At 43.8% G+C, this 23,224-nt stretch overlaps 1 protein-coding gene across 1 annotated transcript in view; it reads left to right on the top strand.

Moving 5' to 3' along the window:
- Nucleotides 1–4,642: 4,642 nt before the first annotated feature.
- TRPM6 (transient receptor potential cation channel subfamily M member 6) overlaps nucleotides 4,643–23,224 on the top strand; it is a 127,975-nt gene continuing 109,393 nt past the window's right edge. Inside the window, 5 exon segments of the mRNA XM_060237473.1 lie at nucleotides 4,643–4,806; nucleotides 10,650–10,729; nucleotides 17,724–17,762; nucleotides 22,304–22,478; nucleotides 22,926–23,139. Of these exon segments, the coding sequence (XP_060093456.1) occupies nucleotides 4,789–4,806; nucleotides 10,650–10,729; nucleotides 17,724–17,762; nucleotides 22,304–22,478; nucleotides 22,926–23,139 (526 nt within the window). The 5' untranslated portion in view covers nucleotides 4,643–4,788.

The raw sequence follows: 23,224 nt of genomic DNA, 5'->3' as shown, positions 1-23,224 counted from the left end.
AATAAGAATGTGTTTGGTATTATTTGCTAGGACTTCAAAAGTACTTTTGACAAAGTCTCTCAGTAAAGACTCCTGAGCAAACTTAGTAGTCATGTGATTTATTTAAAATATGTTTCTCCTGTGTCATTTCCTTGGACTCACTGGATAATAAGAGGACATGGCCTCTTGTGGGTTAAAAATGCTTACATGGCAGGGAGCAGAGAGTAGAGATAAATTGACAGTTCTTTAAAATATCAGTATTGGGTTTGGTGATATTTAATTTGTAAATGATTGGGAATTAGGGTTGAGCAGGGCAGTAGCCAAGTTTGCAGAAGAAGTATTTAGGATAGTGAGTACCAAAGTGGATTGCTCCAAGAGGATCACTCTCAATTGGATAAGTGGGCAACAACACAGCAAATAAAGCTTGACGTAGAGTTAAATATAAAGTGATATACACTGGAGGGGGGATGTGGAATCCTAAATTTAAATATATTCTGATGGTGGTATAAACTCACTAATACTGACAGGGAAAAGAGATATCTCAGTAGTAGTAGTAGTACTTTATTCACGGTCATCCGACCAGCTTAATACAAACAAAAACAAAATCATAAAAACAAACCCATCACCTCTTACACAAAATTCCTAACACCAACTATTGCACATATTGTTAAAACTCATAAGCAAGATTTACACTCTCAATTTCCCTCCTTTCCAACTGAGCAACATAACAGAAACGGGCAATCTTAAATGAAACATCAGAATGAGCATCAGACAGGAGGAAGGCAATCTGCTCATCCTCCGGCCTGCCCGCCAAGGACCCAAGAATTGGAGAGATTAATCTTGCCCTCAAGTCGTTGTAATTAGGGCACCGCAAAACGATGTGGAGAGTTGTTTCGACCTCATTGCAATTACAGGGGCACAATCTTTCCAGATATGGGTACCCAGCGTAACGTCCCAAAAGCACCGAAGAGAAAAGTGCGTTGAGTCGTGCTTTTGAGAAAGCTATCCGATATTTTGGGATAGTGATGTTGAAAAGATACCTGGCTGGGGACAGTACTTCGGCTTGCTTCCCTAAGAAAATGTGCGCAGAAAGACTAGCTCTAGCAGATCTCAGTTCAAGCTCAACCAACCTCAGGCGCAAAAGTTCTTTCGCATCCCTCAGTTCCATCATTGCTAGGGACTCAGGGGAGAGATCACAGAGTCTAAAATAATCTAGACACCTTTTCTCCCATCTCAGTAGTAGTGGATAACTTAATGCAAATGTTGATGTGTGTGATAGGGTTGCAAACTCCAAGTTGAGAAGTTCCTGGAGATTTTGGGAGTTGAACCTGGGAAGGGACTTCAGTGGGGTATAATGCCGTAGTGTCCATCCTCCAAAGCCACCATTGTCTCCAGGGGAACTGATCTCTGCACTCTGGAGATCAATTATAATTCCAAGAAGTCTCCAGGTAACACCTGGAGGCTGGCAACCCTAGGCCCAGTGGTGAAAAAAGGCAAACTGCACACTCAGGGTTAACAAAGCAAGGAAAAAGAAAATAGTCAATATTGTGAGAAATTTGTATAAGTCTGTGTTGCAGACTTATTTACATTGGACCTCTGTTCCCTGAAGGCTCATATGGATGTGCCATCCCAAACCTGTTTAGGCAGCGAGCATATTTTAGCTCGCCCGCAGAACCTGATGGACCCAGTGCAGTTCCAGATGGCCCTGCAGGACTCCTGCCCCCCTTGTGATTCTCTAGATGACCTGGTTGAGATCTGGCAAGACCGGCTTACCATGGCCATTGATGAGATCGCTCCACGGTGCCCTCTGCATCCTCGTTCTAAGCTGGCCCCATGGTATAACCCAGAGCTGTGGCTGATGAAACGAAGCTCAGACAGCTAGAGAGGCGGTGGCGGTGTACTCGAGACGAAGCGACCAGAACATCTTATAGAGAGTTTATGAGGTCCTATGAGATAGCAGTCAAAGCCACGAAGAAAGCTTACTTCACAGCTAAGATTGCATCTGCGAATTCGCGCCCGGCACAATTCTTTAGTATTATTCGGAATCTTACAACTCTGCCACAAGGCAGACCAAACTGTAGGGAATTGGATATAGGCTGTGAGACTTTTGCAACTTTTTTTTCGCAGATAAGATCTCATTGCTCTGCAATGACCTCCCTGCCACTGTTGAAACAGTAAGAAACACAAGGCTCCGTGCCTCTTTTCCGGATCAGCTTTGGATCATTTTACAACACTCAGCATAGAGGAAGTCGACAGAATTCTCTACTGTGCACCCACAACATGTGACCTGGATCCTTGCCCATCCTGGCTGATTAAAGCTTGCTGGCTGGAGCGACGATATCCTATACAGGATATCATAAATAGATCCCTCTCTGAGGGGCTCTTTCCAGGGCCCCTCAAAAAGGCAGTGGTCCACCCTCTCCTGAAAAAACCATCACTAGATCCGGCTGAATTGGCACACTTATCGGCCGGTTGCAAATTTGTCCTTTTGGGGCAAAATTATTGAGAGGGCAGTACCGCTACAGTTGCAGTGTTTTGTGGAGGATGCTTCCATCCTGGAACCCCATTAGTCCAGCTTTTGCCCAGGTCATGGGGTGGAGACAGTACTGGTCACCCTGGTGGATGATCTCCAGCAGCATTTGGACCGAGGCGGTTCAGCGATACTGACGTTGTTGGACCTGATGGCTGCATTCAACATGGTCAACCATCAGTTGTTGTTCACCACCTTGCCAACACAGGGATTCAAGGGTTGGCCTTACAATGGCTCTCCTCTTTTCTCCATGGTCAGGGACAAAGAGTGGCGATCGGGGGACAGTCATCCCAGAGACACCTACTTAATTGTGGTGTGCCTCAGGGGGTGGTTCTCTCCCCGATGCTGTTTAACATCCATATGTGCCCCCTTGCCCAGATTTCCAGGAGGTATGGGTTGAGTTGTCATCAATACGCTGATGACACTAAGCTCTATCTACTAATGGATGGCCAGTCTGCCTGTACCCCAGAAAATCTGGATCTGGTGCTGAAGGCCGTGGCAGGGTGGCTTAAGCTGAGTCGACTGAAGCTGAATCCGACAAAGACAGAGGTTCTTTGCCTGAACTGCAGTGGCCTGGGAAAGGGAATCCCCTTACCAGCTTTTAATGGTGCGCCTTCAATGGCGCCCAAGGTCAAAAGCTTGGGGGTGCTACTGGAGCTTTCATTGACAATGGAGGCCCAGATAGCAGCCACTGCCAAATCCGTCTTTTTCTGTCTTAGGCGGGCAAGGTAGTTGGTCTCTTTCCTTGACCGTGGCGACCTGGCAACTGTGATTCACGTTATGGTCACCTTGAGATTGGACTACTGTAATGCCCTCTACATGGAGCTGCCCTTGTCTCAAATCTGGAGGCTGCAGCTGATGCAGAACGCAGCAGCTAGGCTGTTATTGGGGCTCTCCATGGGGGAGCACATACAGCCTGGGCTGCGGGAACTGCACTGTCTGCCGATAGGGTACTGGATTCGCTACAAGGTGCTGGTTATTACCTTTAAAGTCCTATATGGCCAAGGACCTTTCTACCTTAGGGACTGTCTCTTCCCATATGTTCCCCAGAGGGTACTCAGATCAGGGACACGGAACCTATTATCGATCCCTGGGCCAAAGGAGGCCAGATTGAAGAGCACTCAGGAGAGAGCCTTCTCTATAGCAGCCCTTTGTTGGTGGAACCAACTGCTGGAAGAAGCAAGAGCCTTGCAGGACCTTGTTCAGTTCTGCAGGGCTTGCAAGACAGCTGTATTTTGACTTGCTTTTAATTGATAGCCACTTATGAGGATACTCAAGAAGACTGAAACTGAAACTCCTGAAATATATTATTAGCACCAAATTGTTTTAAAAATGTTTTAATTGTTATATTGTTTAAGGTTTAAATTAGTTAATGTTTAATATCTGTACATGTTTTTACTGTTGTGAACCGCCCTGAGCCTGCTTCGGCAGGGAGGGTGGGATATAAATCCAACAAAATAAAAATAAATAAAAATAAAAATTATCTGAAGTACTGTACTCCATTCTGTCCACTGGAGTTCTGGGTACCCTATGAAAGGACATTGTAGACAGAAAAAGGCAATCAAGAAGAGTTGAAGCACTTTGCCGGTGAGGAAAGACTAAACCATTCTGGGACTTTTCAGTTTAGGGGCAGGGGCTAAGTGACTTAAGAGGAAACATGGTATAGTTGTATAAAATTGTTAATGGATTAAAGAAAGTGACTACAAAGAACATTGTCTCCCTCTTCTGTAATACTAGAACTTGGAGGCAGCCAATTAAGTTGATGACAATAGATACAGGGTAGAGAGAAGGAAATATTTATTTACTGAGAGAGTAATTAAATTTTGGAATTCACTGCCTTCCATCACGCATTAGTTAACCTAAGAATAGTGAGAAATTGTATGGTATCCTGCATGAAGTGGCAAAGCACCCATTGGGTATGGTAGTTCTTTCTGCTATGGAAAGTTGAGCTGTCTCCATCCGCCCGCCCACTTATTGCTTAAGTATTGTGTAAAAACCTTGTTATGTAACTGGCAGAATTCACTGAGGAGGCACCTAAGTTGTAAAGAAGCTGCCATTTACTGAGAGGAAAGTGGAACATTAACCACTGGTTATCTAGTAATATGTGTGGTCCAAGGATCAAGCAAGGTCCTCCTTACTTGAATATCCATTATTTCCTGCTTCCCATGTTGTGGTTCCTTCAAGTGTTTCAGAAGCTAGTAAAGAAGGAAGAGTACAAAACTGCTGGCTTGCAAGCAGAGCTTTAACCAAGAAGGAAGACAAATACACAACAGTACAAGATGAAAGTTCAAGTAAAGGTAAAAAGTTGTAGACAGAGCTGTGTGGCTCACTGAGCCAGTGCTGGAAATCCTAGCATGCCCCTGTGACATTCTGCCACTGGTCACTCCAGACAGAAAAAGAGCATTTTAAGAAATCTTGCAAAATCTTTGCTTCTTTTCATTGCAGCTTGTAATTGAGCTGTTAGCAAGATTTATTACCTTGTACATTGGCCAAAGCTGAAATGAAGTGATGAGCGTGTAGAAACCATACCATAAGCCTAGGCTGTAATTGTAGTTGTTTGGTAAAGGTGGTGCATATGTTGATTTATTTCTGGTTCTGTAGTTTCAGTCATTCAAAAGGTGATTACTTGTAGATTGCAGTGTTTGCCCATGTCTATAAAGGTAGAGGAGAGATGGATGATACCATGGATGGCTTGGTCTATTAAAGTGGACAGTCAAATACTGCAATGTTATAGAACTGCAAAATGCAGTGGTTTATTCTGCTAGTAGCAAAGGAATAGTTCTCTAAAAAAGAATTCCTGACTCCACTCTTTTCAGCAATTAATTTCCACAAGGTTGCCAGCTGTGACATTTTGTTTCAAATACTTGTAGAATTCCATTGATTTTTGCATCTGCACTATAAACAAATATTTAGCAAGTAAAATTTTTGTCACTACTCTGTCCCCAAACTGGGAAATCTCACTGCTTTTTTTTTTAAAAAAAGCATGCATAATTCACAAGAATTCTGTCTAAAAATAGTTATTAACCTTACTTGCAAGGAAGATTGTCAGACTGCAAATATTGTCCATACCTAATAATTCTAAGGCAACAAGAGACTATGCAACCTTTTGGCCTCTTTCTGACTTTTTCCTTCTGTAACAAGGAGGACTCCAATTGTATTCACATGGTTGATAGTTTTACATGCCATTCCCTTATCATTTTGGGGTTCAGATTATTTTCCAGTCAATTAACAGACAGGCTTGTGGAATTGTTTTTCATAATTTCTAGAACACAGTGCTTTTATTATCCTTATTAATCTTGACTCCTGTCAAGCCCCGAGATTCCCAGTAATGAAGTTCTTTGTTTTGTTTCAAATAGACTGGTTAATTTAGGAATTCAAAGGTGCCCAAGGAACATGGTCCTTGGAAATACTGAGATACCAGAGGTTACATGTTTCTATATAGCAGGGGTGGCCAACGGTAGCTCTCCAGATGTTTTTTGCCTACAACTCTCATCAGCCCCAGCCAGCATGGCCAATGGGTGGGGCTGATGGGAGTTGCAGGCAAAAAACATCTGGAGAGCTACCGTTGACTACCCCTGCTATATAGGATATCATAAACCATTACAAAAAAGCGCTTCAATCAAACATAAAGTTCAAAGGGTACAGCAGTAACTTTCTTTTGCACTACAAAAGCGTTCTAACACTACATCTTGAACTGATAAGGACCTTTGAAACTTAGTGAGTGCACTCTTCAGACATAGCATGCCTTTCCCAGTAACATAAACATTCTTTGCCAGATGGCAAGGCAGATGTGGTAATTAGGTTGTAAATAATGAAGAAGGACCAGAGCATTGATCTGACATTTGCTCAACCATCTTATATCAAAATATTCGGGCTTGACAGCACCTGTCTATGAGTTGGATCAATTACCTCTACCAATCAGTGGGAATTGTGTCTGAGACGATTCTTCACTTAAAACATTCTGTCTGGTGGGCCACCCTTGATTCCATTTGGGTTATTACCAGTCCATAATGTTCATTTAAATGAATTAATACTGAGGTTCCCAAATGTCTCTGGGCAGAATGTACTCACTCTGGCCTGCAGGCCACAGTCTTCCTTGCCCTCCTTGGGGTTCCCAACTTCCCAGGAGGGGCCTTTAGCTCTCTCTAGGATAGCCTGCCACCACCACCTGCCCTTTTTACAAGGAAATGCCTAATGGGACGGACAAGACTCCCATATGAACATATGAAGCTGCCTTATACTGACTCAAACCCTTGGTCCATCAAAGTCAGTATTGCCTTCTCAGACTGGCAGCGGCTCTCCAGGGTCTCAAGCTGAGGTTTTTCACACCTATTTGTCTGGACCCTTTTTTTGAGATGCCGGGGATTGAACCTGGGACCTTCTGCTTCCCAAGCAGATGCTCTACCACTGAGCCACCGTCCCTCCCCATCTTCTCTTCCAAGTTCCAGAGGTCTCGCCTCAGTGTCTTCTGCTAGCCCAGCACCTAGCTACACCTTGTGTGCCTCAGGGGAATAACCAGCTGCCGGGCTAGCAGGAGACACTGAGGCAAGGCTTGCCTTCCCCCTGGCCTGGACCTCCCTTTTAAATAGTGCATCCAAAACAGTAGGGGTCTTTGTGGTACAGAGAACCACTTCCAGAATCAAAAGTTTAAAATATTTATTTAAAAGCAAATGTTTACAAGCAAACTTTTACCACCATGCCAGTTCTCTAAAGATCCTCCATTATTTTTAGGATTAGTCCAACTCTCTAGGTCACATGGTCCAAAATGGAGGCCTGCTTCCAACATCAGACAAGAGGTCTATTCAGCTCAGCATCCCAAGGAGAAGAGAGACTGCCTTCCCCTTGCAAGGCAGTTTTAACAAAACTGTGCCTCCTTTCCCTGGCTCCAGTCAGCCCAGGTCAAGGCTTCCTGTCTCCAGGAAGCCCCTTCCTGTTTCCTGTCTAGCAAAAAGTCCTGCAAGCCTCTATGTTCCCTGCTTGCAGAAGGGGCAAGAGGAGAGGGATGACTGACTATTCCTTCATCTATATCCTGTAGCATTTCTGAAGAGGTATGCCTGGAAAATCATTGACAGATTTCCTCCTTCCCAGCCTATAGAGGTGGAAAAAAAACTCCAACTTGCTGTTTGCCAACCTCTCTTCAGGAGAAAATGCGTTTCTCTACAGCTTTGTTTGACCTTAGCTGTCTCTGCAATTATAAAACAATATGTCAAGAAGAAGGTTGTAACCTAGCCTTGTCCCTGTCATGCTACTTATCTGTGGATTTTTAATATGGAAGAATATAAACCCCCTCATGCAATGTGAAGTGATACAGTCCAGATACAGGTATACAAAATCATTTGTTGTTTTGTGAGAACTAAGCTCAATCACTGTGGGGAAGCAGCTTGAATGTACCTTATTTGCCAGTTCTGTGTCCATAGCTTGTTATTTTGTGGATCAAGCAACCACCAGATGATTAGTAGGCAACCAACATACCTCATTATAAACCTTCCTACCAATATTATTTGGGAACAAGCTGATGTGCATGACCAAAAATGTAGCTGCAGGTAAAGAAGATTGTGAAATATAGGGATAGACGCAAATCAGGAAAATGAGGTTTGGCTAATGGTTCATGACATGCCCAGTTCATAAACCATGAACTGTCATGAATGTTTAGCTACCAGAACAAACCAGTTCAGTTCATGAGGTCTGTGACGTGGTAGAATGTCCCTTCCCTGGCAATGCAAACTCACAGGGGATCTTCAGCTGACTTTCCTCTACCTGTCCTCCAAATTTGGTGAGGATTAGATTTACGGGGTCAAAGTTACACCCTCCCAAATTATGCGGTCTGCCCTCTGGAAAGTGCTTTCTGGGGAAATAGCAGGTGCAGGTTCAGATGGTTCAGGGGTATATAGAATGGATCCTGTGCAAGCTAGGGACATTGCAGGGGAAATCCCCTGGATGATCCTCTACATGCTTTCCATGTTCGCCTCCCCCTCAATTGCATTGAAGGCTGGGCACATGTATTTTGCTACCTGACTTATTTTTAAAAATTGTTTCAGCTATAATAACAGCCAGAGTGCAATCTTAAATGTGCATTAATTTAAATATATTGTTGCCATATTGGCTTTCGTTGCCGTATTGGCTTATTTCTTTGATCGCTATTGCTAAATGGCACAGCAGCATATTTTGTTAACATGATTATAAATATGATGTTTTTAGTTATAAATGTCATCGCTATCATCATCCGATCTGGTGCTGTTCTGTATATTGTGCAAATCTAAGATAGTTGTAACTTGTAAATGTTAATGATGGTTTACTAACCCTTTCTTGGGAAATCCCTGGAGATTTGGAGGTGGAGCCTGAGGAAGGCAGGGTTTGTGGAAGGAGGGACTTTGACAGGATCTAAAGCCACAGAGTCCACCTTCCAAAGCAACCATTTCCTTCACTGGAACTGATCTCTATAGACTGGAGATCAGTTGTAATACCAGGACATCTCCAGTTGCCACTTGAAGGCTGGCAATCCTAATAGCAAATAGACACCTGCATGGACTTGGGGAAGGTAAATTCCATTCCCTCCTCATTGTCATCCTCTCCATACCATCTCCTGTTTGCCTCCCATTTGCTCCGGCTCTGTCTCCCTTGCTAGACCCTGCCTTTCTTGATCCAGCTCTGTCTCCCTTGCTAGACCCTGCCTCTCCCTATCTGCCCACTGTAAGGAGAGACATCATCCAAAGTGCTTTCTCAAAGGCAGAAGAGCCGGCCTTGGCCATGATCCAGTCAGTCACGCATCCTGTGTAGTAGGGAACAGCCATCTCCCCTGGAAAAGAATAGAACAGACCTCAGAACTACTGGGTTCTTGGGGAGGGGATGCAGAGGAAACTAAAAAAGAGAAGGGAAGTAGGAGGTAGGAGAGGATTTGGGTCTCTGGAGGTAAGCTGTGAAGGGTAGGAATTCAGATCTAAAACCAAGCAGTCTGCACCTTTCTCAATTAGATCTTGAATCATTCATTCATTCATTCATTCATTCATTCATTCATTCATTCATTCATTCATTCATTCATTCATACCCGCCTTCTTCCAGAATGGGCACATCCTGGCTCTCCCTTCTTGCATCCTCTTCCTGCACTTACTGTTTGCTCTCCCTGCCTTTTTCTTCTTCCATTCTCTGTTCTTTCTTGCCACCTGCATAGAGCCACTAAATGTCAGGTGCCATTTTGACATTGCTGTTTTCTATTAGAACCCTGTCGTTTAAAATTTTTGTTGGATATGATTGAGCAAAGCAGGGATCCACATTGTATGATTTTTTTTAAAAAATTATCCCTGTAGTTAGGCTATCATAGGAATAAGATATACCATGTTTTGTCATCTCAAGTGGAGGCAAAATCTGGCTGGATCAGCATTTTCTTCCTTATCTTAGTGAATTCATCGGCTCTTGGAAAGCTTGAAAGCTTCCCCTCCCCATCTTCAACTACAGGTCATAGAAAGAGAATTCTAAACTCCGGAGGTCAAATGGGCATGTTGTTCTAAAGCCTTCTAGACAGAAGGAACTTTGTAGCTTGATGCAGGAAGAGAGACACAATACGAGGCTGAGTGTTTAACATAACTTTTTTTCTTAACAGAGCCAGTTTAGTGTAGTGTGCGGACTCTGGGAGAACCGGGTTTGATTTCCCACTCCTCCACTTGCAGCTGCTGGAGTGGCCTTGGGTCATAGCTCTTGTCCGTGAAAGGGTAGCTTCTGTGAGAGCTCTCTCAGCCCCACCCAGCTCACAGGGTGTCTGTTGTAGGGGAGGAAGATAAAGAAGATCGTAAATTGCTCTGAGATTCAGAGTGAAGGGCGGGATATAAATCCAATATTTTATACAGCCCCAGCTCTGCCTTCTCCCCCATTTTTCTTTTCTCTTCCTACTCTGCTTTTTCCTTTCAGTCTATAGGAGTTAATCAGCCCAGCAATAGACTGCAGTCTCCCTAATGGGACAAGTTTCTAAACCTCATCAACAAAATAAACTACAGCAGTTACAACACAGCAAAAACAGATTGGTCTTGCTCACAATATTGCTATTTCTTAATTAAGGTATGAGCAATATAGACAGAGGTTCTTTGTACAGCTCTCACAATCAGATACCATTTATTGCTGTTTTTTAAGATGTGGCATTTCTATTCAGTCCCAGAAATCTTGGATTGAAGGCATCTTCTGTAAAAGAGAGTGTGCAAAGATCATACCGAGTTCCAGAGATCCACACAGGTACTTGTTTTCCTTTTGGCTGAACTATATAAGGGAGGTATATAGCCATACCATGATAGACTTTGAAGACATATTTTATTTATAGTATTTATTTGTATTCCATACCACTCCTCTGGTACTATATAAGGAATATACATAGCAATACCATGACAGACTTTGGAGACCTATTTTAATAATTACAGTATTTATTTGTATTTCATAGCACTGAACTCTGGTAAATACAGGAACTGTGACTACTAGGGTTGCCAGGTCCCCCTAGCCACCAGCGGATTGCCAGATCCACTCTGAGAAACTCCTGGAGATTTGAAGATGGAGCCTGGGGAGGACAACAATCTCAGTGGGCTACATTGCCACAAGAGTCCACCCTCCAAAGCATCTGTCTTTTCCAGGGAAATTGCTCTCTGTAGTCTGGAGATGAGCTGTAATTCTGGTCCCACCTGGAGTCTGGCATGCCTAGTGATTATTGAAAACATGAACATTTTATTTAATTTGGAGCACATTGTTCCAATCCCCCCCTTCTTTCTCTCAAGTAGGTGGGCATTTACATAAGAACATGGCAGACATGTTCATCTTTGTGGCTTCTGTGCAGGCACACATGGGGACTGCGCTTGTTCAGATCTGCCACCAGGAGGAGCTAGCGAGCTGAAAAGAAGCTTCTAGTATCCCAAGAGGGTTGGCTACCTCTGCTATCCTGGTGAGCTTCCCAAAGATCACATGATGTGGGAGGAGCCAACACCCTCCCTCAGTTCTCTTTTAGCCGCCACGCTGAGAGGATGACTATACAGCGAGCTGCGAGCACTATTACCTCAGAATGCCTTTATTCAAAACTTGCAAGGAATGTGGGGCCAAAATGGCTAAGACAGACGAACATTCTTCCTGTCTGTTATGTCTGGGCGAAAGTCATAAGCTATCCTCTTGTCAGGCATGCAATCGCCTCACACTGAGGGCTGGGGATAACAGGGCCGCGCATTTAAAGGCCGCCCTCTGAGAGAAATCCTTAACGGCCAGAGAGAAAGTCAGACCATCGACTTCAACCACCAATAATGGCGACCGCTCCCAGCCACCCTCCACAAGCTCTGTGCCTATTGCAGCCAAGACCTCTATGTCAGATGATCCTTCAAAACCCTGAGCAGTGTCAGAACCACTGGCAAAGAAGGCAAAGACAAAAGAAAAGTCTCACGGCCACCAATGGCATTTGCCACCATCACTGCGATGGCCGCCAAAGCAGCCACTTCAGGAACTGGTCGGTGCAGAGACTCTCCATCGGCTCGGCACCACAGTCCGGCACCGGACCGCCGCCGCGGTTCCAAAGGGGGACCGCAGTGTCGGAACACATCTCCATCGGTACTGCAGCTGCGTGGCATGTCATCCACTCTGCACCAGCATTCAGCTTCCCATCGCTCCCGGACTCCTCCTTCTTCAGAAGTGGCAATTATAAGTATGCAGACTGACAGTCCCAGGAGTCAACACTCCCGCCGACAGCGTTCATGTTCCTGCCACTCCCAGACTAGTGGCCACAGTTCCAAGTGCCTGCACCGATCTCCATTATCCAGGGGAAGGTGCTCTTTCTCCAGGGTTCACCATCGAACCGAGAGACATGATTCCGACAGCGGTTCTGACATAGCTTTGGTGCCATCTCCAGACGGTGCTGTTGGGGGACACGGTGCTGCCTCCCCTTCGGAAGAATTGTCTTCATTTGCTGATACAGACAGCCAAGGCTCTCAGTCTACAATATACAGCTGCAGGACCGAAGACAAAGGATCCTCTCATGCAACCCCTATTTCATCATGATTCGGGACCAGTAGCATTGCCCATGTTGCAGGGCATTGAGGAGATTATTCTATCCACTTGGGCAAAACTTGTTTCCACTGCACCATCAGCACACCGTTTAAAGACCCTGTATCACCTTAATGACTCAGATTGCAGTTTCCTATTTATCTATCTGAAACCCAACTCCTTTATCTCTGAAGTGATACCAGCAAAGGGCTGCCTTGGCTCCCGTAATTCACCCACTGATAAGGAAGGGAGGAAACTAGACTCCCTAGGGAGGAAGATCTACTCTTCAGGTGCCATGGGAATCAGAGTGTCTAATTTTGCTGCTGTAATGGGGCTTTATAGCAGAGTCCTCTGGCAAAAGATAATTCTATTTATAGCAGACTTACTGCAGGAGAAGTAACCACTGCTACGGGCGCTGATTGATGAAGGGGTACACCTCAGGAAGTGGCAAGTTAGTGCCACACAACATGATGCTGATAGTCATAGTTGGGCCATGGGGTCAGGGCTCGTTTTGCGGAGGCACTCCTGGCTTCGTAGCTCCACCCTTCCACCTGATACTAGGGTAAAGCTGGAGGATCTGCCATTCAAAGGTCATGAGCTAGTTAGTGATCAGACCGACGAGATGTTGTAGTGCATTCGCAAATATAAGCTCCAAGCCAAGTCATTTGGAATTTCTTCAGGCACGTCCTCACAGCCTAAGCCCAGGTATTGGTCCCACCCATACCAGAGATCTAACTACTCATATCCTAAGCCTTTCCACTTTTCAGAGGGCAAATATCAGTCCAACGGCCATCGCAATGCCAAGGGTAAACAAGGGTCTAGTCATAGGCCTAACCGTGACAATACAGGAAGGGGTTCGGATATGTCTTGACTGACCAATACATGTATGTTTGGAGACCGTTTGTCTCAAAATTTGTCTGCATGGGCTGCTGTTACTTCTGACCAATGGGTTTTGTCTGTAATAAAGGAAGATTATTCCCTGAAGTTTGAAACTGGGCCCAGCTGTTGGTTATCTTCCGTGGCTGGTTCACAAACAGAATCTGTTTCTGCAGACACTATGAGCATGTTACAGAAAGGTGCTATTAAGGAAGTTGTGGATCCTGAGTCCTCTCCAGGATTTTACTCCCCATACTTTATAATTGATAAAAAGGATGGTGGTACAAGACCAATTTTGGATCTACGTAACCTTAACAACTTCCTGACGACCCCAAAGTTTCGAATGCTGTCGCTAAAGGAGGTCCCCCTTTTATTAAACAAGTGTTGGTTTGCTAGCATAGACTTAAAAGATGCCTATTTTCATATTGCAATCCACTCCAGATCCCAAAGATATCTTCGATTCATTCATGCAGGTCGAGTATTCCAATATACTGTCTTACTGTTTGGCCAGGCATCAGCACCGAGAGTGTTTTCTAAATGTTTGTCAGTGGTAGTTTCTCATCTCCGTCTCCAGGGAGATAATTTATATTCTTACCTTGGCGATTGGTTACTGGTAGCCCAAGATTCCTCAACACTGCAGAAGAAAATAGATCTTACTCTAACTACACTTCATGACCTAAGGCTAGTGGTTAATGTAAATCTCAATTACAGCCCTTTCAGACCATTGAATACATTGGTGCTGTGCTAGATTTCCAGCATGGTAAGGCTTTTCTCCCATTAAATTGGGCAGAGAAGATCTGCAATTTGGTAAAAGCATTGGGTGCTTGCCAGTACAGACGGGCTCAGTTCTTTCAGAGTCTGTTGGGCCATATGGCTTCCACTACAGCGGTTACACCGTTTGCTAGATTACACTTAAGGCCGTTACAGAATTGGTTTGTGCGCAGTTTTCACCCTCACCGGGAATCCCTGTTCAGGAGACTCATTTTACATCACCTTCGATGGTGGACTAAAATACACAATCTCAGGGTTAGAACTCAGTTTGGAGAAAGATCACACCAGATCCAGGTGTTTACAGATGCCTCCTTAATAGGCTGGGTTGCCCATTGCTCTCCATGGCATGCCCAGGGTATTTGGTCACCAACAGAATCAAACATGCATATTAATCTGCTAGAACTCAGAGCAGTGAGAAGAGTTTTTGTCTCTTTTGCAGGAGTCATAAGGGGATGTAGTCAGCACCGACAACACCACTGTCAAATGTTACATAAATCAACAGGGAGGCACAGGGTCTCTTCACCTATGCAGAGAAGCTACCTTACTCTGGAATCGGGCGATTGCCAACGAGGTTCAGATCATAGCGAACACGGAGGCAGATGCCCTGAGCAGGAATTTCCAGACAGCACACGAATGGTCCCTCTCAATTCTATACCTTCAAGCTGTATTCAGGAAATGGGGACTTCCCCGGATAGATTTATTCGCTACACAGCATAACGCAAAGTGCTCCTAGTATTGCTCCAGGGCAGGGGTGGGACCAGATTCTCTGGGGGAATGGCAGCCTGTTTTACATTTTCCCACCACTGCCACTGCTGACGCCAGTTGTAGCGAAACTTCGAGCAGATCGTACCAGGGCAATTCTCATAGCTCCCTTCTGGCCACGACGACAGTGGTTTCCCAGCCTATGGGATCTAAATCGAGGAATTTACCACATATTCCCAGAAGAGTCAGATTTGTTCCTTCCACCATTCCTCCCACACCTGAACCTCAGCACTTTCCGCCTGACGCCATGGTTGATCCAATCGTAGGGACACAGGCAGTAACAGTAGATCAGGTCATTACTACAGCTCGTAAACCTTCTACCAGACGCTTATATAGAGCTAAATGGAAGCATTTTGTGCATTGGGCCACTGCCTCAGGGAATAGAACCCCATACTTGTAGGATTTCTTATATATTCAAATTCTTGTTATCCCTTAAGGGAGAGGGTTTGGCTAACGCTTCGATTAAGGTGTACCTAGCAGCCATTCTTTTCATTACAAGATTGAATCCTTATCAGTTTTTGCTCAACCTGAATCCAAAAGTTTTCTCAAAGGTCTTAACAATTTGTATCCTCCTGTGGTGTCCCCGATACCTCAGTGGAGCTTATCCTTGGTGTTAACACAACTTGTACATAAACCGTTTGAACCAATGGCTATGTGTGACTTGTCTTTCCTGTCCTACAAGGTAGCCTTTTTGGTAGCGATCACTTCCGCTAGGCGAGTAGGGGAACTTTCTGTACTTTCTATAGAACCACCATTTCTTAAGATACATTGAGATTGGTTGGTTCTTCGTCCAAAAATGGGTTTCCTCCCAAAGGTTGTATCCAGATTTCACCTCAATCAGGACATTACCTTACCGGTCTTTTTTCCTTCCCCTACATCGACTGCGGAATGATCTCTACATACCCTAGACCTTAGGAGAGCGATACTATTTTACATAGACAGAACAAGGGAGTTCAGAAAAGACACCTGTCTTTTTGTTTGCTTTCATGGTCCTAATAAGAGACGTGGTGTTTCTTCGCAAACATTGTCACGATGGATTTGTTCCGCTATTTGCATAGCGTACTCCTTGGCAAACACTCATTGTCCAATACAGCTCTCTGCACATTCCACAAGAGCACAGGCCTCTTCAGCGGCATTCCAGGCTGGCCTTCCGCTACTCGACATCTGCCAGGCAGCCACTTGGTCGACACCTTCAAGGTTCGTGCACCACTACACCATGGACGTTGATGCACATCAGGATGCCGCAGTGGGGAAGTCAATTCTACAGGCCATGTTCTGCTAGGACATTTCACACCCACCTCCAAGGCACGTGAACTCGCTATTCTCCCATGCGGAACTGCTCAGAGGCCACGAAGATGAAAAACAGGGTTTGCACTTACCTGTAACCTTTGTTCATCAAGTGGTCTTCTGTGCAGGCACACATCCCTCCCTCCATCCCTGCTGTGGCTGTTCTAGCTTAAGTGCAGTCCCATGTGTGCCTGCACAGAAGGCCACTCAATGAACAAAGGTTACAGGTAAGTGCAATCCCTATTTATCCCTGACTTGCCTAACCTCAACCAGGGCCAGAGCATTTTCAGCCCTGGCCCCAGCCTGGTGCAATATGCTCCCATTAGAGATCAGGGCCCTTTGGGACCTCTTACAATTCTGCAGGGCCTGTAAGATGGAGCTATATCTCCAGGCTTTGGGGTGAGGCAGCAGATGTCAAATACCATCTGCCCTCTCCTGTTGTTAACTGCTGAGAGCAGAGCATTTACCATCTCTTTATTGAATATTACTGGGTTACCACAGAAATAGCCTAAATCGTTTGAATGCCATCTTGGTAAGGGTCAAGTTTTAATGTCTGATTATTGTTTTAAACCAATGCTGTATCCTGCCCTGAGCCCCTTCACAAGAAATGTGGGATATAAATTGAACCTAATAAATAAATAACAGACAATATATTATCAAAGTGTAACTAATAATCAATGAATGTTACATTTCTATAAGTGGGAAGGGAACCCATAATACTTGGGAGATCTCTCCCCCTCATCACTTCCAATTTCCTCCTTAGGGCTCAATGAAAGGGTTGAGAGACTAGTGGGGGGAATCCCATATCTACATCCACAATTTCTGAGGCTGGCAAGGCTCCAGGACCCACCAACTAACACTCAGCCTGCAGTGGCTGCCAGTGTCCTTTGACACTGCACCTGGGGCCACAGTGGTGGCTGGCATCTTCTGCTGCTATGCTTAGGCCTGCAGTGGCAGCTGGCATCCTTTGCTTCTGCTTGGGTCTGCAATGACTGCCAGCATCTGGAGCAGCAGCTGGCATCCTTCACTGTTGCAGCTGTTGCCAGTGGTAGTGGCCAGCAATTACTGCAGCAACAGCCACAGCAGAGAATTATCCCAGCTGCTGCTCCAGACTTGGAACAGCAACTGATGTCCTTCTCTGCTGCACAGAATTAAGAGAAAGAAAACCAAAACTAATGTGGTAGCTGGGACAGTATATGTGGTAATCCATAGACTAGAACTACACATGTGCATGTTTGGGACATCAGCTGTTTGTATGACTACAGGCTGTACATATCTGTTCTCTTTTCCAAACAAGTTGTATACTGTTAAAGCTAACACTTTCAACCATTTTTTTCAGTGAGTATGCAACTCATTATTGTATATGAAGATCTCTGAATGCGGACCCAAATTGTGCAGCAATGTATCTACAGCCATCTATTCCAATATCTTTACTAAGCTGTATATAAAATATTTTATTTATGAAGTCATTGTAGAAAACACTGGCATATTCAAGTAATACTTTTTTTTAAATCTCACTTAGATGTCCTGCTGGATGCCAAATCTGCCAAAACTTAATCCGGTAAGACTACACACAGTTTCAGGTTGTATTTGCAATTATTATATACACATCACTTATTTGCAAATCCGTTGTGTTTATTTCAGTAAGCTACTGACAGAGTAACTGTCCAGGGTAACCTCAAGGGGTACTGGGAACTCTTTCATGTATTTCCTGTTGTCATTCTTTGCACTCTTACCTTTCAGTAGTGCTATATTAATTGTCTGTGCTATAGCATGAACTTTTAAAACAGAAAAACTAAGAAAATTCATTCACTGGCATTCATCCGCCATCCCAACAGCAAGCAGAAGCCACTACTGTTCTAGCCAAGCTAAGCTTGACCCTCCATCTCAAAAATAGGCATTTTGTTCTGAGTGTCCCAAGCTCCACATCATCTGCTCACAAAGAACTTGAAGTACTGACAAACAAAAGAGAGGCAGAGATGAAGGTTCTACTTGGCCATGCTCATTGGGAGTGAGCTGAGCCCCAACAGCGCAGCCGGTATTTAATGAAGCTTATCTTGGTACCTTGATGGGGAACAGGTCTTGGTTACCATAAAGCAAAGTGATCTGGTGTGGCCTTGTTTGGAGTACATGCTGGGGGGGAGGGGTTGCCTATTTCTGTTCTTCCTGCTTCAGTCTGGTCTATTGTAGCTCTAGGTGAGTTCATCCATGTGCAGCATGTGTGGTGATAAAAGAGAGCTGTTTTTCAAGCAGTGTCCCCCAGCAAGGTTGAGCTAGCGCTGTCTTTCCTGATAATATGGTTTTGGATAGTAAAATAAAAGCTAGCTGTTGAGAACAGGACTACTGAAATGTACAAGAAGAGTCTGGCCCTGTCTCTGAATATAAGATTAATATGTATTTTAAAATGTCAAGCAAATATTCATTCCATAAATAGTTAAGCTAAGGCAACAAAATCTTTGTTCACCTATTAATACCCTTTGCCATCTCAAACTAGTTTTTCTAAAGTTACCCCTGTTTACTAGAAATCTTATTACAAGCTATAAACTGCATATTATTATTCTAGGGACCTGAATGAGCACTTGGGATCTGTTTTTGAATATGCAAAGATGGATAATGTCTAATACAGTTATTTTTCATAGCTGCCAGTTGGTCTACTCTGTGGTAGGCAACCTTTTTTGCCAGAGTGCAGAAAAAATATAGTATCTGTCTGTGAAGATGATGCTGTGCTAGCAACCAAAAGTAGGTAAAGAGAGAAAGGTTGTACTTTGGCAGATACAATGGGAGCAAGCAGAGATATAGCAGAAAGGCCAGCTCCTCAGGGGGGTTTCTTAGATCTGGCTTCAGGAGGTGATGATGGCCTTCAGCAATACCCATTGCTTCTCCTACGCCACTGGCCTAGGGGTGCTGCCAGCACTTCTGAGACTTATCCCAGTTTGGCTGGGTGAATTGTTCCTATGCACCAAGCAAAATAACCTGGCATGCTCCTGTTCTGCTTGTATAGCAGAGGTTGCCTACAACTGATCTAGCCTATATTTTAAAGAAAATTGTGGCATAGAATATTGGGTTTAAATGGCAGAGACTTTGGTCAGAATCCCTGGCCAGTCATGGAATTATCTCTTGGGGCAGGGCATGGATGAGTTACAGACCCTCAGCCTGACCTTTCTAATGTGGAAAGCTCTAACCTCTTTTGTTGTAAGAGGTTAGAGCTTTCCGCATTTTACTATTCTTTGTCCCTCAGTATGTATTGGAAAAGTTCTTACCTTTTGTCTGTCTTTTCTTTGAACTCACACTGAGCCTGTCAAAAACATATTGGTAGGGTTTTTTAAAAAGTGTAGAGGTACTGATATTTTTCAGCATGATATATAAACTTTATATATAAACTTTATGGTTAAATATAATAATGGGAGAAGTGACAGAAAGTGTAGGGAGTGCAAATAAGATTGTAGGAAATGAGACAATAGGTAAACAATATCAAACAAAATATAGAACAAAATGCCTATATCGGATCCATTGTTCAGCTCTTGATCCTTTTTCCAAGTCAGCTGCATGTGGATCCTTTTTCCAAGTCAGCTGCATGTGGAGAGCCAGTTTGGTGTAGTGGTTAAGTGTGTGGACTCTTATCTGGGAGAACTGGGTTTGATTCCCCACTCCTTCACTTGCACCTGCTAGCATGGCCTTGGGTCAGCCATAGCTCTGGCAGAAGTTGTCCTTGAAAGGGCAGCTGCTGGGAGAGCCCTCTCCAGCCCCACCCACCTCACAGGGTGTTTGTTGTGGGGGAGGAAGGTAAAGGAGATTGTGAGCGGCTCTGAGATTCTTCGGAGTGGAGGGCGGGATATAAATCCAATATCTTCTAACTTCAACTGGCATTCTTCAAAGCACTTAATGTAATGGCATATGCCCCATAGAAATCCAGCAACCCCTGTCCCCAGAACCAAGATTGTATTTTATGTTTAGTATAATCCGTTCAACAAAGCTCTTGCTTCTACTGCAGATTACATTTTGTTCCTTTAATAATTTAATCAATTACTTCTTTTTCTTGTTCCCTCTGTAACTGGACATATAATTTATGAATCAGTTTCCCCCCCAATTTTAGTGAGAGCCATTTTGATGTAGTGGTTAAGTGCATGGACTGTTATCTAGGAGAACCAGGTTTGATTTTCCACTCCTTCACTTGCAGCTGCTGGAATGACCTTGGGTCAGCCATAGCTCTCTCAGAGCTGTCCTTGAAAGGGCAGCTTCTGTGAGAGCTCTCAGCCCCACCTGCCTCACAGGGTGTCTGTTGTGGGGGAGGAAGGTAAAGGACATTGTAAGCCATTCTGAGATTCAGAGTGAATGGAAGAGTATATAAATCCAATATAATCTTCTTCCAGTTGTACCATATACTCTTTCATCATCACTGATGGTTGTAGGTACGTTCCTATGCTGAAACAGGAGTAGTATTGTCCAGGGATACTGGCCCTAGCCCTGCACTCCCCCATTCCAGAGAAGATGCCCACCCTCAGACAATGCTTTATTAGGCCAGCCCAGAGAAGGCCAAGGAGGGAGGGTCAGGCCATTACCAAGATATTCTGGGAGAGGCAATCAGCAAGAGAAAGAATAGGAACAGGGTAAAAGGGAATCCCGCTGTGATGAACTTAAAGCAGTTTGCCTGGTGGGTGTGTAAAAGCTCACTCTAATTGGCTGAGCCACTTTCATGGAGACAAAATGTATCAAGTTGGAAGAAGGCTAGCGGGGGGGGGGGCAGGAATATCTCCTCAGAGTTTAGTTCAGTTGTGAGATTGTCTGAGAAAGTAGTGTAGAGCAGTCTGTTGGCTTAGTTCCTTGAGACAGAACTGGTGAATTAGAGTTTCTGTCTGAAAGAGAGTTTAATTGAGAGAAGGGGCAAAACCAAGCTCTTTCTGAGGGAAAATTCTCTAAGTGGTGGCAAACCATGTCACTAAAGTAGAGGAAACTTGAGGGCTCTGCTGAGGAGTTCTGTCAGTGCTACAGGGCAGATTCCTGGTTCAAATACAGAACGCAAACACACTGGGAGAGGCTAAAGATCTCGTGGCTGTTAGGAAATCCCAGAAGTCAGACAGGGAGAATAGCTGTGTGGGACTGAACACAGGGAACTGAGGTGCTGGTGTGATAGCACTCAAGGTTGTTACTCCTTTAGTATTACTCAATGTCTGGAGTCTACCTGAATGCTAGCGGAGAGTGATTCTGGCACATGTTCAGACACTCCTCTGAGTGAAAGACAAAGAGTGTGTGGATTTTATATTTAGAAGTCTGAACCAACTTTTATACATCTTTCTCTGATAAGAGTGTTTTCAAGTGTTGAGGAAATGCTGCCCATTTGTTTTGTTTTACAATATCAGCCTGCCTGTTGTTTATATTACTTCAGCCTGCCAACATCTCTGGTGATTAGAGATCATTTGATTAGTTGAATTTCTGCCTGCCAACTGATTTAATAACCAGCCTATAATTATTATTTGCTCCCTTCCTTGCCTTCTGTATCCAATAAACTTCATATTTTGGTTTTGAATTTAAAAACGTCTTGGTGCTTTTAATTTCTGACAAGATTTTATTCTGTGTGCTTGAGGTACTGGGTAAAGATGACAAAAATTCATAGTGGTCACTATTACTATGCTGACCCTGACTGTTCCTCACACCCCCTCTCAGACTTCTAAGACAGTGGGGGAGTTTAAGAGATATAACTTGAGAAAAAAATTCTGAAATGACAAGGAATTGATACCAAATATTGTAAAAACAGTTTGCCTTTCCATGACACAGATTCTAGCAAGCATGCCATGTTAATAGTAGTATTGTTGTAAATTTTCGGCTTGGCTAATGTTCTGGTAAATACCAGAAGGATTAAGGTAAGTTCCTTATGAAATAGATTAGTGAGTTTTAACACAAAATTGGTTATATTTTAAAAAGACTTTACAGGCATCTGAAGATATTTGGAAAAACCCTCAGGTTACTTGGGTTTCTGAAAAAGTCGAGGCAACTATAATAGCATTATAATTCAGTACAATAATGTGAGCTGTTCAGCATTCCAAGATATGCAGAATTTATTAGATGTGTGCCCTGATTAATGAGTATTCATTTGTTTTATTTGAGATGTTGCTGTGGACGGCTCATTGGAGACCATCCTGGGATAGATTATAGTTGGCCTGCTGGCCAGTCTGTGAAGGAGAAAGAAGAATGGTCTGTCCAAAAGAATACAGAGGCAAGTCCAACTGATACCTTTGGTACTATCAATTTCCAAGATGGCGATCATACCTACCATGCCAAGGTTTGTATACATTTTAAATGAGGTTTTAACAGTTGTTTTATAACCTGATCAATTTAGTGACAACAGCATCAATAGAAGGAATGTATATGTGAGACTGATCAAGTGCTACAGAGGGGGTATTCCTTCTAATTCATATCATCTCACTTTGCCATTGACGGATTTACTTCTGTCATATGTAGTTAAGTGGTTACTGTAACCATGGACTTTGAAAACGGGTAATTTTATGCAAATAAAAATTTTGAAGGCAACTGTTAAAGGCTGTCATGTTCTGGATGCAGACATGATGATATTTTTGTATAGATGTGAAGGAATTGGCTAGAAGAATTATTAAAACTAGTGGCAAACTGAAAAGATTAGAACCAAAATACTATGTTATTCTTCTGGGAAAGTACCAATATACTCTCTCCTTCCATGTATGTTCTAAAAAATGCAGTTTCCCCCCCTCAGTATATTAGAACTTCTTATGACACCAAGCTGGATCAGTTGCTGCAATTGATGGTGAAAGAATGGCAGATGGAACTGCCAAAACTGGTAATTTCTGTTCATGGTGGAAACCAAAACTTCAAGCTTCCATCTAAACTTAAGCAGCTTTTCAGCAAAGGCTTGGTCAAAGCTGCTGAGACTACAGGGGCATGGATACTAACAGAAGGCATCAATACTGGTATAGTATTTTTAATGTTATCTTCTCATTCTATATGACAAGCTGAGCAGCATGTTACAGTGTGTTGATAGTGTATGTTAATTAT

Source organism: Heteronotia binoei, chromosome 4 (assembly GCF_032191835.1).
Source record: "Heteronotia binoei isolate CCM8104 ecotype False Entrance Well chromosome 4, APGP_CSIRO_Hbin_v1, whole genome shotgun sequence".
Taxonomy (NCBI): Eukaryota; Metazoa; Chordata; class Lepidosauria; order Squamata; family Gekkonidae; genus Heteronotia; species Heteronotia binoei.
This window is presented reverse-complemented; position numbering and strand designations above follow the sequence as displayed.